This window comes from Mauremys mutica, chromosome 5, assembly GCF_020497125.1.
Source record: "Mauremys mutica isolate MM-2020 ecotype Southern chromosome 5, ASM2049712v1, whole genome shotgun sequence".
Lineage (NCBI taxonomy): Eukaryota > Metazoa > Chordata > Testudines > Geoemydidae > Mauremys > Mauremys mutica.
In genome coordinates, this window is record NC_059076.1 from 76779388 (window position 1) to 76797673 (window position 18286).

Genomic DNA, 18286 nt, shown 5'->3' on the forward strand with positions numbered 1-18286 from the left:
TGCCAATTTAGGGAAGCTTGCAAGCAAGCAAGACCATTGGGATCTGCATACAGACTTTGTAGAGAGGCTATGTCTGTGGGAGGAAGACCACTACAAGGAGAACCTCACAGATCTTTTCCTTCAATCTCGCTGTATGCCTTTCTCTATTGGATACACTACTGGAGACACAGAAATCAGATTGATATTGCTTTGCACATGAGCTTGAATGCAGAAATACCTTTAAATCTTGAGAGTTCCTTTCTGCACAACTGCTCAAAGATTTTGCATGGTTGTACCAATGTGCATGTTATCATAGAATCATAGAATCTCAGGGTTGGAAGGGACCTCAGGAGGTCATCTAGTCCAAAACCCTGCTCAAAGCAGGACCAAACCCAACTAAATCATCCCAGCCAGGGCTTTGTCAAACCTGACCTTAAAAACCTCTAAGGAAGGAGATTCCACCACCTCCCTAGGTAACCCATTCCAGTTCTTCATCACCCTACTAGTGAAAAAGTTTTTCCTAATGTCCAACCTAAACCTCCCCCTCTGCAACTTGAGACCATACTCCTTGTTCTGTCATCTTCTACCACTGAGAACAGTCTAGATCCATCCTCTTTGGAACCCCCTTTCAGGTAGTTGAAAGCAGCTATAAAATCCCCCCCTCATTCTTCTCTTCTGCAGGCTAAACAATCTCAGTTCCCTCAGCCTCTCCTCATAAGTCATGTGCTCCAGCCCCCTAATCATTTTTGTTGCCCTCCGCTGGACTCTCTCCAATTTATCCACATCCTTCTTGTAGTGTGGGGCCCAAAACTGGACACAGTACTCCAAATGAGGCCTCACCAGTGCTGAATAGAGGGGAATGATCACGTCCCTCGATCTGCTGGAAATGCCCCTACTTATCCAACCCAAAATGCCATTAGCCTTCTTGGCAACCAGGGCACACTGTTGACTCATATTCAGCTTTTCATCCACCGTAACCCCTAGGTCCTTTTCTGCAGAACTGCTCTCCAGCCATTCGGTCCCTAGTCTGTAGCAGTTATAATAAAGGAGTTCATAAGAGAAGGACTTCTCTGCATGGATATGCTTTGCCATTGCCTTATCCTGTTAGCTGGGGTTGGCAGTGTAGACCCAATAGACCATGTGTGATTGGCATAACTTTTACAAACTGTCTGGCCTGATGTTCTTGGGTTGAAATCAGAGAGTTTTCCTTCTCCTGAACATATGAGTGCATGCTCTCTCTCAACTTTTTTTTTAAATCATGTTTTCCTGAGTCTTCTCAAAATTTGTTTTGATTATCTTGCCCTTAAAAATCTGATGTCATTTGTATGCTATGCAATATACTGAATTTACTGATACCTCCTGTCAGATATTATAGTGGGTTTATAGATTTTTGAACTATTAACCTTTGAGGCTGAAATTTTTCCATGTGTTGTCTCAGCCCAAAGGTGGATTTTTTAAAATTTGGAAACTTTAAAGGGCAGGGACGACTATTGAAACAGTTTGTATAAATGAGATTGCACATGCATCCTTAGAAGAATTGTCTTAATATCAATAATACATGTGGGAGGGGGAGGGGAAGAACATTTTTAAAAAGTCACATTTTAAACCACCTCCCTCCAATTCTTCTCATCACTGGTATAGGAGAATGCCAGAATTGGAAAGTGAGTATCCAGAGCAAGCCATGCTCTAATAATCCCTGCCAGCATAATTGTGCCAGGGGATTGTTACAAATAAATACAATTTAGAGCAACCACAAAGGTACTGCATGTTGTTCCAGGTGCATTCTTCAGAATCTGTCACTTATATTTCCGTTGAAAAGGGCAATATACAACTATTACATTGTTTACCTTGTAACTTTGTTGGTGGTTTCCTCTATCTTTTCTGAGACAATACAGATGTAATTTATTTTGAAAACCATATATCTATACTTTTGCTGAGTGTCAAGTTATCTTCATCTTTGCCATTATGATTTTTGACAGGTAATCATGGATTCTTTCTCTCCATAAGTAGCTGAAATACAGATTCTTTGAGCCATTGAAAAGGTTTTAAATACAAACATTTCTAAGTACAGTGTTGATTGTAGAACCATCTTGTGATGCAGCTATGCACATAACAATGGATCAATGGCTTTTTCATTTTATTATTTAGCCTGTTCCTTGTAACAGCAAGTGTAACTCAAGGCCCTGGAGCTATGGGAACTTTATTTTGTGGTTCATTTTATTCTACTGATCTTTGAATGCTTTTAATACAGTGTATATTAAAAAGCTTTACAAAGCAGCTCAAGGAAATTAATTACATATTCATGGGTGAAGTGAAAGCATAAAGGCAAAAACTGCAGCCAGCCATTATGCACTCATCTGCATCTCACAAACAGCAGTACCAAAAGCATTTCTGCAAATTAATCTGAGCTGATATTAATTTATTGGATCACTCATGATTAAAATAATGATTACATTGATTTAATCCCAAGAATACTTCCCTTGATTCTATAGTTGCAGTGAATATAATGGTAACAAAATTCATCATTGCTAAATAAAAGGTACATAAGTAAAGAAAACACTTTCATTAAAAAAGGGCCTGCTGAAATCAAGCAATCATCTGATTGCAATTGATACCTTATAATCTGACACTATTTACATATTGTGTTCTGAAAAGTATGGTAGAAAAATGTCTTGCTATGTCAACATCCTCATGTTTGCTTCCTCTCCTACAGACAGTCTATCAATGAATAGCGAGTGTGTGGACAATTATGTGAGGCAAATACAATACACATGAAGTTCTGAGAGACCAGAAGCATAGAAGAAGTCAGAAAAGGAATATAAACAAAAAAGGAGCCCTCTTTGAGAATGAGTTAGGTACTGAGTAGGTAAAGCAAGGTACTGAAGATGTTAGAGTTTATACCAGAAATTAAGAACATTTCAAACACTGCTGTAGCAGTAGACTTGAACCTGCAAAAAAGAAATTCTTAAGGCAGCAAAGTCCTGTGAGATTAAAAAATGTGACAACCTAAAGGAAGAAATAACAAATGCTAAAAAGAATGGCTGTGAAAGGATCCAAGGTAGTCCAATATAAATGCATGTTCTGATTATGAATAAAAAAATCATAAAGACTACACATAAAGTGAAGGTACAAGTTGGTTTCAGTTTTACAAAAAATGTAGAGGGAAATGATTAATAATTTGTAACAAATAACATATCTGGCAAATGTTACCTCTCCTTATTCACAAAGGGCTCGATTCACAAGAGGGACCTAGTGAACTTAACAACCTCTCACTCTCTCCTGCTGAAGCTCTTTCATTTTGTATAACTCATTAAATATTCATTGGGCAAGAGAGAGAATGAGTGGCTCTATATAGCCCAGTGATTAGGGCACTCACCTGGGAGTGGGGACGGTGGTTCTAGTCCCTGCTCCAATGACTATTATTTAGAGACTGGAGAACAATGATTGAGAGCGACCCATCCCAGAATACTCAATAGTCCAATGTTTAGGGCACTTGCATGGGATAGAGAAGACCTGGGTGCAAATTCCCACTTCACATCAGGCAATGGAGTGATCTGAACCTGGCTTTCCCATATTCCAGGTGTGTGTTTAACCAGTAGTCTGTGGTCATCCTTTGTATGATGTTAGGAGTGTTGAGAGCATGCCTGCTGGATCAGGTACTACAGTGAGATGGGTGAGGGAATGCCTAATCTGTGAATTCTGTCAGAATTTAGGCGTAAATTAGGTGCTGAGCTTCTTGGTGGTGTCAGGATTTAGGTGGCTCTGTGAATGCATGCTGATAGAATTTAGGTGTCTAGAGGATTTTAATGATTAAAAGTGAGGCATACTAGGGGTAGGCAGCTTGTGACCACTGTTTTTTTTTAAACACAGTGATGCCTAAACGTTGCACTTCTTGACACTTAGGTGCATAAGCCTTTCGAATCTAGGGCAGAATGTCTTCAAACGGATGGTGGTGTTTGTGGGTAAAGCCATTATTCAAAATCTTGAAGTTATTTTGTGAATTTTGTTTATCTTAGGCAATGTCTACACTGCACACCACTTGGGGCGTGTAACTACATACTATATGTGGTGCCAACATTGTGGTGTATAGCTACATGGCACTGAAAAGCTCTGGTATGGGAGTGGCAGTGGGAAAAGGATTGGCAATGGTGATCTGCCAGAGCCTTTCCTCACGGCCTCCCACTTGCCAGAGCTTTCCCCAGCTGCCAGAGCCTTTCCCTGTTGTAGCCAAATATTTTGTTTAATCATTCAATAGAGGATTTATTGTTGTGGTTAAATATAATAAATTAATGTGTAAATGATAGTTTAAGTAGGATAGTATCATAGAAGTATAAGGTTGATAAGCATTTACAAGTGATGAGCTGCCAATGTGATATGCCGTTAAAAAAGCTAATGCAGTCTTGGGATCCATCAGGCGAGGTATTTTCACTAAAGATAAGGAGGTGTTAGTACTGTTATACAAGGCACTGGGGAGATCTCATCTGGAATATTGTGTGCAATACTGTGTGCAATTTGGTCTCCCATGTTTAAGAAGGATGAATTGAAACTGGAACAGGTACAGAGAAGGGCTACTAGGATGATCCAAGGAATGGAAAACCTGTCTTATGAAAGGCGACTCAAAGAGCTTGGCTTGTTTAGCCTAAACAAAAGAAGTCTGAGGGGAGATATATCAGAGGGATAAATATCAGGGAGGGAGAGGAATTATTTAAGCTTAGTACCAATGTGGACACAAGAACAAATGGATATAAACTGGCTATCAGGAAGTTTAGACTAGAAATTAGACGAAGGTTTCTAGCCATTAGAGGAGTGAAGTTCTGGAACAGCCTTCCAAGGGGAGTAATGGGGGCAAAAGACATATCTGGCTTCAAGACTAAGCTTGATAAGTTTATGGAGGGGATGGTATGATGGGATAGCCTAATTTTGGCAATTAATTCATCTTTGATTATTAGCAGGTTAATATTCCCAGTGGTCTGTGATGGGATGTTAGATGGGGTGGGATCTGAGTTACTACAGAGAATTCTTTTCTGGGTGCTGGCTGGTGAGTCTTGCCCACATGCTCAGGGTTTAACTGATCGCTATATTTGGGGTCAAGAAGGAATTTTCCTCCAGGGCAGATTGGCAGAGGTCCTGGAGGTTTTTTGCCTTCCTCTGCACCGTGGTGCATGGGTCACTTGCTGGAAGATTCTCTGCACGTTGCGGTCTTTAAACCACAATTTGAGGACTTCAATAACTCAGACATAGGTTGGGGGTTTGTTACAAGAGTGAGTGGATGAGATTCTGTGGCCTGCGTTGTGCAGGAGGTCAGACTAGATGATCATAATGGTCCCTTCTGACCTTAGAGTCTATGAGTCTATTAGGTATACTAGCAAAATAAGGCTATAATGCAAGTCCTACACGCTGAAGCCTGTAAGATTTCAGTTTAGCCATACTAGGCCTAAGAAGGGTTGACATGATTTGAAGACTTAAACCATGATTTGAGGACTTCAGTAACTCAGACATAGGTTGGGGGTTTGTTACAGGAGTGGGTGGGTGAGATTCTGTGGCCTGCATTGTGCAGGAGATCAGACTAGATGATCATAATGGTCCCTTCTGACCTTAAATCTATGAGACTATGAGACATAAGTAGGTAACCCAGGAATAATCCTGTACCAGTAAATTTACAAGCTTATTGCAAAGAACGTGCCAATAGGTAATGTTCAGGGAAAGTATGCAACAATGTACCCGTCTAGGCTGTGAGATAGCTGGTTGTAAAATCATAGGAAATTCTGCTGAACAGCAGGGAACCCCAAAGTTTATGGGTTGTGGCAGTACAGATAAGGAAAAAGGCGATAGAACCCTCATATATATGTATAAGATAGTAGGTGTGGTCAAAAGAGAATAAAAAGGGTTCCTTGGTATGGATAGGCAGGAAAGACCTGAGCAGGAAACTATTCCCCCCACACTCGTGACGACAACCTTTGAAGGATCCACCTGATTCGATGATCTCTTGGGGGATGTAAGTATGAATACAGTGCTGGCTATTGCATTGGCTTTCTCAGATTTTCTACATGTATGTGTTTGTGACTGTAACATTGATTATCTGCTTAGTGAGATTTGTATTACACACACAATTCATTACTTGTAGCTGTGTTTGTGGTCACTGTATGCATTCTTCATGTGCTCCTAAAGTTTTCCATCCTAAGGAAATCCCTGAGGGTGTCTCTCAGCTGGTTGATCTTAAAACTGTAGCAGCCCAGGAGTGGACTCACTCACTAGGGATGAACAACATCAATTCAACTTAAAGGCTACATTTGGGGGCAGGGGGAAGAAACTCTGGCAGTGGGGAGCCAGCTGGACACTACATTGTTAAAATTAGCAGTGTAGATGGAGGAGGCAGTGCTTGGGCAAGCAGACAGACACGTAAGATACATACCCACAGGGTTCAGGGGTGTCTTTACTCGCTTAAGAAGTGCCTCACCATTTACACTGCTATTTATACCTGTGCTGGGGGGCATGCAGTGTATGTATTCTACATGCTGTCAAAAGGAGTGTGTGGTGTAGGCATACTTTTTGACTTGCTTTTAAAATACCATTATGTGATAGCTCACGCAAGTCATATGAAATTGTTATTGTTCCCAAGCTGAATGAGTAAAACTTTAAAAAATAGACTTTCTACCATGAGTCCTGACAGGAGAATTAATAATTCAATGTGAATAGTAAAGTCTGAGTTTAAAGTCTGCTTCCTACAGGCATTTGTGCTACTAAAATTGGTCACACAAATGTTTGTGGAAAGGGAGCTCAAAAGGGGCATAAACTCAGTAGAGAAAAACTTCTTAAAATACAACTACATTCTCAAAAGAAAAATGGCAATAATCTCTGAGCTCTGCATGAGCTGCAATTAAAATCACCGAGAAAGACAAAGGAAGCTAAACTGCTTGACTGTACTGGGGGTCTGTGCACTAGAGAAGGAATCTGAGCCAGCCCCACATAGAAGGGAGAGGCCATTTTGGGTGAGCTGGGAGCCATGCCACAGGACCACAATTAGGATCAGGATCCAGTGCCTCAGAAACCAAATGCCGGGAGCACAGTGAGATTGCAATCCCATTCCAGCTCCCAGGCTGGAATAGCAACTGCAAAGACCTTCACTATAGTCTCAGGTTCTCCCCATAGGTTGTGAAGGTGAATTCTATCCTCCCAATCCCATCATCAAAGTCATTTTACTTGAGCTTTCTGGGTGGATGAATTAATTTCACCCAAGGGGAACAAAATAGCTGAATGAGCTAATACTAGCTTAAGGAGTGGAGGGAGAGGGAAAGAAATACTAAATAGTACCCATTATCACGTGAAAGGAGAGAAATTAAATTAATGATGACTTAAAAATGGCTGAAATATCAAACTCCTTTTTTAAAATTAACAGAAAAATACAGTAAAATTGGACAAGTAGGAAGCAGTGAAGAGTAGTTATAAGAATACTGTACCTGGAAAGTATGAACATGTCAGCCAGCTTGGATAACATGCATTACAGGGTGTTAAGGGAATGAACTGAATAACTTACCAAATAAATGTTAATTAGTTCTGAAAAGTCACAGAGAACTGGGGGGGTATCAGAAGACTGAACAAAAACAGATATGGCATCAATCTTTATAGAAGGAAAAAAGAGTGACTGGCAATTTTTATCCACTAAGAATGATTTCAACCCCAGTAAAATAGTGGTACAAATATTACAAGAAAATAATTGCTATGTGGAGGGAGGAGTTTTCAAAAAGCATCTAAAACATTTAGGTGTTATTGAAAATCTCATCCATAGGCTCTTAATCAGGAAAGCATTCCAAATTAGGAAAGCACTTAAGGTACTTACCTTTAAGTGTCTCCTTAAGTGCTTTTCTGAATAGAGATCCTAGAGGGTAAAGAAATAATGAACAACCAGAGATTTGAAAATAATTTTTTTTGCCAAACTTAAAAAGTTTGATTTTTGGGGTGGGGGTGGGGGCAGAATACAATTACAAACTGAATGAAGGAGATCTAATATATTTGGATTTTGGTAAAGAATATAATGTGTTTTCACAAAATCTTGGAAAAATTAATTCTTATGATCCTGAATACATGTAGACCTAGCCAGACTGAAGATTGGAAGCAGAAGGAAGAAAACAGAGGTTAACAATGGATATGTAAACTGTAAATATAAAGTGGCCTTGCAGATAATATGGAGTTGGTAGATAAAGAATAGTAGGAAAGAAAGGAATGTATGGCAGCTTGTAATTGTGGCCTAGCATGTAGTACAGCGTATAAACAGCTCATGATCTAGATGGGGATTAGCTACAAAAATTAGTAGACCAATCAGAGTGCATGATTTGATGTAGACTGGAATGCACATGTGGTAGCCTGTTTCATAATATGTACATATATGGATTTGTATTCATGGGCTTTGGAGCTGTGACCTAAAAGCACCTCACTGCACTTGAGCCTGATCAACTGAGGCCTGGTCTACACTACAGAGTTAGGTCAGCAGCTCCCATTGGCCCGGAGCAGCGAACCACGGCCACTGGGAGCCGCGATCGGCCGAACCTGTGGACGCAGCCGGTACACAAACCGGCCCGGCCCACCAGGGGCTTTCCCTGCACAAGCGGCGGAACAAGTTTGGGAACCACTGGACTAGAGGGAAGATGCTGAGATCAGTGTTAGGTCCCATCTTATTTAACATATTCATTAATATTTTGAAAGAAGGGGTAGCAGCACCTGATTGAAATGCAGAGATAAAACTAGGTTTCCATTGATTTGTAGATAATTCAGATTTTCCAGGAACTGTCACACTTCCTTTTTATTAATAACCATTTTATAGTGTCTTATCTTTTGCTCCCTCAGTTCAGTTTATGCTTTTTTCCATTTGTGATGAATTGACGTAGTCTCTCATTGCTTTTCATTCCCTGTTATGCGGGCTATGTGAATAAAGCAATATTGGATTTGTTTTCTTCTCTGTGTGTTCTTTCCAAAAACCAACATAAAAAGTCTTATAGTATGTAACATCATCTTAAGGCCAAGGTCAAGTTAGTGCTTCAGGATACTGCTCAGAGTGACAGGATTCATGCCGGATACCGACAGAAACCAGAATTTCTAATGTATGCACTGAAGCATTTCCCTTACTGAATAAGTCAGTGAAAATAATGCTAAGGTTAATAAACGATGCTGCTAGCCTTTTATGTTTCCAGTGAAATTGGTCCACAAAACATTATACACACATACACATACCTACAAACGCACACCATATATCAATGGTGTTTAAAATTTCCTCCAGACGCCTGGCTTTACTTTGCTGTCCTGATCTTACTTGTGTAACCATCTTATGTCTACTGTCCTCTCAACTGTCAGCTCACTTTTCTCTGATTCATACTGGGAAGTTAATCAATAAGAATGTGCTGGATGCAGGGATATTGGGCCCAAGTGCATTCTTGGCTGTTTCATATGCACCTCCTGAAGGGTTAACTATTAAAAGGGTGACAGAAAAGGGCATTTGCCCACCTACACTCTGTCCACAGTCACTTTGTAGAGCAGCCTCCTGTTTGAAAATCTGAGCAATTTGAGAGTACAGTTGAACTACAAGAGAAAATCTGAGCACTATCACCTCCAATGGCTTGATTACAGGCATAATAAAGGCACTTAAAGATGTGCTCCCACAGTTTATTTGTAACAGGTCAGCAATGTTGTTATAGTTCTTCCCATTCCCACTATAAAATGATATGTTTTAGCCTATTATTACCAGCAAGTCACCACTTTTCATCGTTTTACTTCTGTCTTGAGGGGCACCTTTAGGCAGCTGGCTCCTTGGTCACTAAGTTTAAATTTAGATAGCTCCTGAGGATGGTGCATCTTTCAGTCCACAACTGCCTAGACTAGAGCATGAAACACCTATCCATTCCTGAGTGTAACCAATGACAATGCAATTTTAAAACAATTATATTAAAAACCTGAAAGGAAACAACATGCAAAGCTGTTTGGATGCTTTGCAATAATCAAGGTCTTTTGTACTCCACAGTATGGTAGACCTAAATTCCCTGGAAGGTCCCAATCTACAGAATCTGCTAGGGCAAATTGGAAAAGAGAGTTTTTTAAAAATATAAAATAAAATAAATTTATCACCTTAAGAGGCAGCTTGTGACTGGGATAAGCACATTTGCTGGATATTTCTGCTAAATGATCTGTAAAACAGTTATGTGTGCCATTTCTAATGTCATCTTAAGGTTTCAGAGTAAACAGCCAATTTAAATGAAATTCACACCTCAGAGCTATTGTGTCAGGGTTTCTTTAATCTGTGGAAGAGAATGTTATTACAGTTTAGGCTTGGTTCATGTTTCTAAGGTTACCTTGACAGCTGGACACATTTCTTTTAAATAAAGGCTGAAGTTTTGGAGTTCAATTCTGCACTAGGGAGTGGATTCCACAGAAAAGTGCAGGCTGTGAAATTTCAGAATACAGAAGGCCCTAGCAACAGTAAGTGGCATATTTATTTAACATATGCTGCTGTATTTTTAAAAGTGTGTTAAGTATTCATAAAACTGTAAATTGTGAGATTGTGTCACAAGTGACACAAATCAATATGCTTCTAAATGAACATGGGATGCATTCCTATATCTAAGAAAATGTTATTAAATAAGGGTATTTAAATAATATATTCCAAAATTAGTTGAACAACAAGGGGCTTGATCTTTCACCTGTTTTAATCTAAGTTTAACTCTATTGATTGAAATGGCATTTCCTCTAATTTTCATCAGTGCAAATGAGATCATAATCAGGCCTGACACATCTGGACCTTTCTGATTTAGGAGAGCAATCATTATATTTTTCTTCATACAGAATCATAGTATTCCTCTTATTGTTTGTATCAGTTAGCTAGGAATGAATTAGGAAATATTGAGAAGTAAGAACAGCACTAGCACAGCAAGAATTAAAAGGTGAATATTTATTTAAATACTGTAATTTTAATTTAATTTTCCTGTATATTACTGTACAAACATATTTCTTCCTTCTGATTTATAACAAAAACAAAGGTGGGCTCTCAAGAAAGCAGTTTCTTTACAGATTTATTTTCAGAAATGAGGAACAGCAGGTGAAATCCTGGCCTCAGTGAAGTGAATGGCAAATAGCAAGCCATTGACTTGAATGGGGCCAGAATTTCACATGGCATATTTAAATTACCATGTTCACTCATAATAGTCATCTCTTTTTCTTTGTTTTGTAAACTACAAGACAATCCAGGTTCTTAGGCACACCCACATAGGGAGTGTGTCATTGTCACTTGTCCAGTAGGACCTAGAATGTGATAACTGATGTATGCCAGATAATCTCTCCATTGAAAATAGCTTCTGGTTGCTACAGACTAGGGCTCTAGAGATGAAAGACTCTGTACTTCATTACCCTGAACTATTAAATTTCCATTTCTCTGCACCCAACACAGGCACATCTGTGTTGATTTTAATAAATTCATTCACTGAGTTTGCAATACATGGATTTTTAATTGCTGCTTTATTAACATCAAAGGTGTCATTCTTTGCTTCTTAAACAGCTACTGACACCTCACAGGCAATTCTCATGGCATCTCATATTATATGAAGTATTTTCTTGTATTCTGCTTGGCATTTTTTTAAACTACTAAGACTATTTGCATGAAGAAAAGTTTGTTGGTGCTGCTATTATTACTCATCTGAAGTCCTACTTCTCCATAACATAAGACTAAGCCCCACAGTAGTTAACTGTAGGCCCAGTCACACCTCTGGGATATGTAGCAAAAGTCACTCTCTCTGCACAGATCCTTTCCTCTAGTGCAGTCAGGGACCTCCATGATATGATTCCTCCTCAGAGAAAAGAAGAAGGGGTTAGTGAACAGGTTGAGGGAGGAGTGGATAGGCAAGAGGTGATACAAATCTTCCCGCTTCCTTTCTGGAGGTTACTTGAGAAGTATAATACAGAGAGAAGCTATACTACATTTTCACAGCTCTGCCCCCCCCCCCCCCGCAGATAATTATCTTCCCTGTAAGGAGATCTCTGAGAAAGGAACAGTTACAGTATCCAGTTAGGGGCTTCAGTGGAGCCACTCTGTTAACAAGCAAAGGCCAGAGCTACTACAGAGTGACCAGACTCCACAAAGGTGATTTTGATCTCCTCCTGATCTCATGAGATCCATTCAAATGCACTGCAGTTTTAATTGAGCCCTTTTAACTGTAGAGGGTAAATTCTGCTCCTTGGTAGAACAGGGAGAATTCTCCACAGAAGATATTTCTTCCCCTTCAAATCTCTCTTCAGTGGTTCCGTGTGGAAGTGGGCAGTCTGGCCTTAGAGTATTACCAAGAGTTATGATTTTATTTTTAGATAAGCAACAGGAGCAGATATAGTCCTAAACAAAGATTTTACTTTACACTACTTACATGTGGTGACTCAGAGCACTTTCCACTAAACAATAATATTACAGCAAAAATAAAAATAAAAAAGGAGTACTCAGTTTAGACTTAAAAATTGAGAATTTCTAATTTCCGGAGTTTGAGAAGCAATTTCCAGAGAGGTGTAAACAGAAAAAGCCTTGATTCATAAAGATAACAGCCCTGTTGCGAGGATTGTCATGAGTTGCTAATGGAACAATTCTGAAATATATGAAAGGCCCAGTCTATAAAGAGTTTGTTTAAATGATAAGCAGAATTTTAAAATCTATAAAGAAATCTGCTGAAAGCTAATGTAAAGATTTTAAAGAAGTTGAGTGTATAATTAAAAATCTTGCTGCTGAGTTCAAAATGAGCTTGAGTGTGCTGATTTGTTTATATATAAGACCAATAAACAAGGAGTTTAAATAGTCCCATCTTATAAAGTTCATACAATAATAAACAAGAACAGAAACACATTAAGATATTATATGGAAGCAGAATTGTCTCTGAACTGAATGCTCTTCAAAATTTATAAAAAAAAAAGTGCTGCATGTCTTTTTGTCATGTCCCATAAACCACTGTCAGAAGTATAAGATCTAAAATACACCACTACATTATACTCCAACTGCATTGTTATAATAATACACAGAACTAGCTATACAAGATTTCTAAAATGCAAATAATGTTTTATTCTTCTATCTGCAAAATAGCTTTCAGATATCAGCTTATAAAAATAGTTATTTTTAACTATCGAGTCTTTATTTTTTTCATATTTCTGATGTAAAGGGACTTGAAAATGGGATGAAAAATTATTTCTTTCCATAAAGAAATCAGATGTCTTTCCTTTTACAAAATGTACCAGAATGTGGACCTTCAGCATCTAACTGATGAGAGTAACAAGTTTGCATTTAAATAGTTCATCTTAAATAGAGCAAATTTTGTTTTATTTAGCATGTACTAAAAATATAAGTTCTACCCTTCTCAGAGATGGCATCTAAATAACATGCAGATATAGTACTATCACAAGGTAAGTAATTCAAGTTGCTTCTACTGGAGCATTTAGCGTAACCTCCCCCTACCACCAACCAGAAAAAAAAATCCCACAAAAATTAAAATGATGTAAGAAAAGTTGGATCTCTAATGTTGTTTTAAAAAATGAGAACAATCATTACCCTTGTGTCATATCTGGAACAGGGGAAATCATTTAGGGGTCAGTTGTGCTCAGAAGGTATAGTTCTTCATTGAAGGTACAGTATAAGATCTGCATCTCAATGGATCGCTAGGAGTGATTGTGTCTTAGAGGGAAGACAACATGGTAGCAGTTTACCTCCCATCTGCCCAGGTATAAATGATTGCACAAGGTGCAAAGCAGGAGAATTGATCTCAATGACTTCCAGAAAGCAAAACATCTGTGTCAACATTTTAACACACCCTCATTTGGACATGATGAACTGGGCTGATCTATATCCTTTTGGGATGGCTTGTGATGCTAATAGCTCAAGTCAGGAGCAGTCTTTTTATTCCAGAGTGCATAAGGGCTGCAAATTCACCCTGCCCCTGTCTGAGAAATAAAAGCTAGAACCTTCCTATGCACTCCCACCTTCTCACTGCCTTCACAGCAGCCATACACTACATAGCTTCTAGATTTTTGAGCATAATGACCATGACTATTCTTAAAAATGATCATTTAGATGAACAACCCTGCTATTATGAAAACATGTTTGTTTCTTTAAAATGGATAAAAAGGATACACATGCAATGCAAAGATGTCAGTCTACAATCTGAACTTAAATATGAGTTAACTTCCTTGAGTAATGTTTTCTGATCTGATGCTATGCCTTCCAAAAACTTATTTCTTCTCTTTGTAAATAAATATGTTTTATATTATTAAATAAAGAGTTGGGTGTTCATTCAATAGTATACTGACATTTAGATAAATGTCAAGGAAATCATGATCTATAAGTAACCTTTATATACAATAATTGATAGTACATTTCTACTTATAATATTATATTTCATTCAGTATATTACAGCCCATAGGATCCATCTTTCTACTCCATACATTAAATATTCAAAACTACAAGAAAATGTACACTCTCTACTGCTCACCCTCCCACACAACACCAAATAATCCCACATCATGTGACCCAGTTTCTTAAAATCTGTTCCTGTTTGCAAAGTTAAAGTAAAATTACAATAAATACTACTACATTTCACATGTTGATTCAATTAACCTAACACTACCTAAAATGAATGTATATTCACCATCACCACTGCTTGGTACTATACATAGTTGTGTGTTTATAAATAATCCTTCTGTATGTTATCACAAGTGTGTGTCTGGTAACCTATCATTGCATTTTTTTATTTCCTTCCTGCACCTTTGAAAAAAAAATAAGGATATGACACTCAGTAATAACCTGATTGTGTGTTATGCAAGTTGTATGTATTTATGCTTTGTTTTATTGCAGTACAAAACTAACACATTCACATATATCAGATTGGTTTACTTCTAGCAGAATATTCTAGCAAAAACATCAAAAGGGTGACCTCGAATTCTGCTTTTAAAATGTCTATATTGTGGGATTTTTTGTTTGTGTTTGCTTGCCTTTTAAAATAAATACAGAGATTAATGGAAGAGGGAGTCTAGTTTGTTCCAGAATGTAACCACCACACTTAGAGAACTTGAGAAAAAGAATGTTTGTGTTGATATCATGTTAGTTGATCTGAGAAAAGTGCACTGGGCAATAGTGAAAAAACCTTGTGCACTAGGATGTCCTCTAGTCTTTTCTGCTCAACTCTTGATTTATTGCTCTATCGGTATCATACACTATACAAATTTTAGAAAGACCAACTGCATAGTACAGCAAGTAGGTAAAACATCCTGGAAGAAATTCTCGAGTCAGTTTCTTCTCTCCACCCGGCTATCATTGTTCCTGTTTCTGCATGAAACTTTCCTGACCTAATAAAGTCCCCAAATTAGATGCCCTATACTAAATAAAATAATAAATAGTAGTAACTGAAATCAAATGTATTCCAAACTCCGAATAAATTCGTAGAACTTTATCTACATCTCTAAACTGAAGAATTTTAAAGAGCTTAAGTGTTGCATTTCCATTTAAAAAGAAAGAACGTGACAAAACACAAGCTAATTGGTCAACTGTGCAAGGGAAAACCCCAGCTCTAAATAAGACAGGGAACCTTACATTGTAAAATGAAACTGAAATCCAGCGTCACTCCAGTATCTCAAAGTTACCTCAAAGACACAAATCCCATTTAATTGTCATTGACAATGAGAAGGCTATTGAAGGCTAGACAGTTGTGGCGAGTACGGCGGGAGAGGCAGCAGCAACTGTGCATCATCCATGAGTCCCAAGCATTTCAGCTGTGCAAGAAAAACCGCTTGGGGCACGTTTGTGATCTCCGTTTCCCACCCTGGAGGGACTCACCTGAGCAGAACTGCAGCTTCCCAGAGATAAAATCCCGAAACAGCTGCACGAAGGTATGTAACCTTGGCCATGTTACTACGAGGCATTCACAACCTCCAGAGCAGACGTTTCCGAGTCATGGAGGATCCAGAAAGAGTGCCAAGGAAATTTGGTCAGTCTTGGGAGCTGTTGGAGAAACTGCCGGGACTTCAGCACCCTGGAGAGCTCCCTGCGGCAGTGTAGCACCTGTAATCCCACTGGCAGGGAAGTTTTAGTACGGGGTTAGTTATTCACCAGCACCGGGCACTTGGCCGAACATTTTCTGGTGGTGGCTGGGAACCAGCTCTCGGTAGGGTTTGTATTTTTCATTTAAAGAAAGCGACTTTTCCAAAAGGGGAAGATCAGGCAGAGCAGAGGCGGCAGCGGCAGCATGCGCTCAGCTTCCCTTCCTCCCTCCGGCTCCTGCTAGCAGCCGGAACCCGGCTCGCCACATTCCTGAGCAACTGGAACGCTAGGACCAGCTGAGAGAGCTAGCGCGGGGGAGGGCGGAGACCAAGCCCCGGCAATGGGCTGCCCACAGCCACTCAGGGGAGCTCCCAGGCCGACTGACAGCCGGGTTGAGCAGCACTGCAACATACCAGAAGGGGGTGGGTGGGTGGGGGAAGAGGGGAGGTTAATCCGTTAGCCGCGTGTGTGTGTGTGGGGGGAGGAGTGATGTTTCAGGGGGTGGACAGGGAGAGGATCTCCTAGAAGGAGAGGATCTCCTAGAAGGAGATGTCTGGCGGCGGCGGCGGGGTTGACCCTGAGGAAGATGATGAGGGACTGGTCCCGCAGGAGGGAATGGGGGGGTGGGGGGGTGGCGAGCCTTCAAAAGGGGATCTGATATGGGGAGCAGTTAGTCCAGCCAGGAATAGGGTGGGTGATCCCCCCGCTGTCGCCGCCTTTGTCTTTTCACACCCTTTAAATTCAGAACGAGTATTAGAAAAGGAGCCTTCTGTCCTAGCTGCTGTCAGAGCCCCTTCAGATTAAACGCTTGTAAAAGAGCTGTTGCTGGGGTGGAGAGGAAAGGAGAGGTGAGTGCAGGGAGCGGGGCTTGCAGACGACCCGGGGGCTGTGTCCCAGGGGCTTCGGAGGGGGAGTTGTGTGTGTTTGGGGGAGTGCGGTGAGGTTGGGGGACGGGCGGGAGTGTCCAGGGACGGCAGGTGTGCAGTGCACTGGGCGCTGGGAATGGGCGTTGAGCTATGCGCTGGGGTCAGTGGCTCTCCGGTGGCTGGGAAGAGCTGTCCGTGGTAGTTTCCACTTTGAAAGGCGCAACCACAGTGGAGATGGGGAATCAGGTCGCCCTGGTCCTTTTTCATCCCATGTGATGAGATGTGGAGAGGGGGGTTCAGAAGGGAAGAGCGCTCCTGAGCAAGGAGGCGTTGAGAGCTTCAGGAGGAAAGAGTCTGGGGAAAGGGGGGCGAGTGAGGGAGAAGCAGCTGGGGGGAGAGCGGGGGCAGAAGAGCGGGCTACCGGAGAAGGAGCGATTGGGGTGTAAGGGGCGGTGCGAAGTGAACATCTGTGGCTGTGACTGAACCTCCGTGCGGTGCGGGACAGTGGGCGTGGGGAGGCGATACCTGTGGGGACGGGGAGGCAAAACGAGAAAGAACCTTAGACAAGGGGAGGCTGCTTGTGTTGGGGCTGGGAGGGGGGGTGTCCTTTTTTTGGAGGTGGGGGGATCTCTGTAGCAAGCTCAGTCTGGACGGGGGCTGGGGCCTGCAGTTGTATTTGCGGATGTATTGGGGGTGGGAGGAGCTTGTCTGAGCAGGTTCTGGGGGACCCTGCTTGTGCTGGTGCATGTGTGAGTGAGGGGAGGCGGCACTGTGTGGAAGAGGCAGGTGTTGGGGGTTAAGACAGGCGAGTGAGTTTGCTTTGGTGTGGGAAGGACTGGGAGGCAGGAGAAGGTGAAGAAAGAGACAATACTGTACAGCGAGAGTGAGGGAGAGCAGAAAGAGTGCCAGAGAGGAGAGGGAAGGAAGGTGTGGGGAAGGAAGAAGAGAACAGTGCATAAGAAACCGGGGGGAGGGGGACACAATATAGAAAAATGATATGAGGGGAATAGAGTAAAATGACAGAAGAGAAGATAAGGTAGTAAAGGAAATGGGGGGAAATAAAGGGAAAGGAAGAGATTGAACAACACTATGAAGGAGATAAGACAAGTCTGTACTTACTAGAAAGGATAGGTACAAAATGATGGGTTAACCACATTTTAGTCACATTATTAAAAGACAGATACGATAACATGTGCTGTTCGGCCATACATCCTCCTGGTTCTTTTTCTGAGGTTGCACCTGTGCCTTCTTTTGCTATCACCACTGCAATTGCCCCAGCATGCACCATTACATAGTAATAACTCCGACCTCATTTTCTACAACTGATGTGTGTCTCTCCAAACCCACATATACTTTGTGTTAAATGCATTGTTGTGGGACACTCTAGAATGTCATCTGTTTA

General features: G+C 40.7%; 1 protein-coding gene across 1 annotated transcript in view; it reads right to left on the reverse strand.

Annotated features, from left to right (window-relative positions):
• The window catches only part of GLRA3 (glycine receptor alpha 3), a 139279-nt gene extending 123394 nt beyond the window's left edge, over positions 1–15885 (reverse strand). Inside the window, exon 1 of the mRNA XM_045017389.1 lies at positions 15815–15885. Coding sequence (XP_044873324.1) covers positions 15815–15885 — 71 coding nt within the window. The remainder of the gene's footprint in view (positions 1–15814) is intronic.
• Between the last annotated feature and the right edge of the window lie 2401 nt (positions 15886–18286).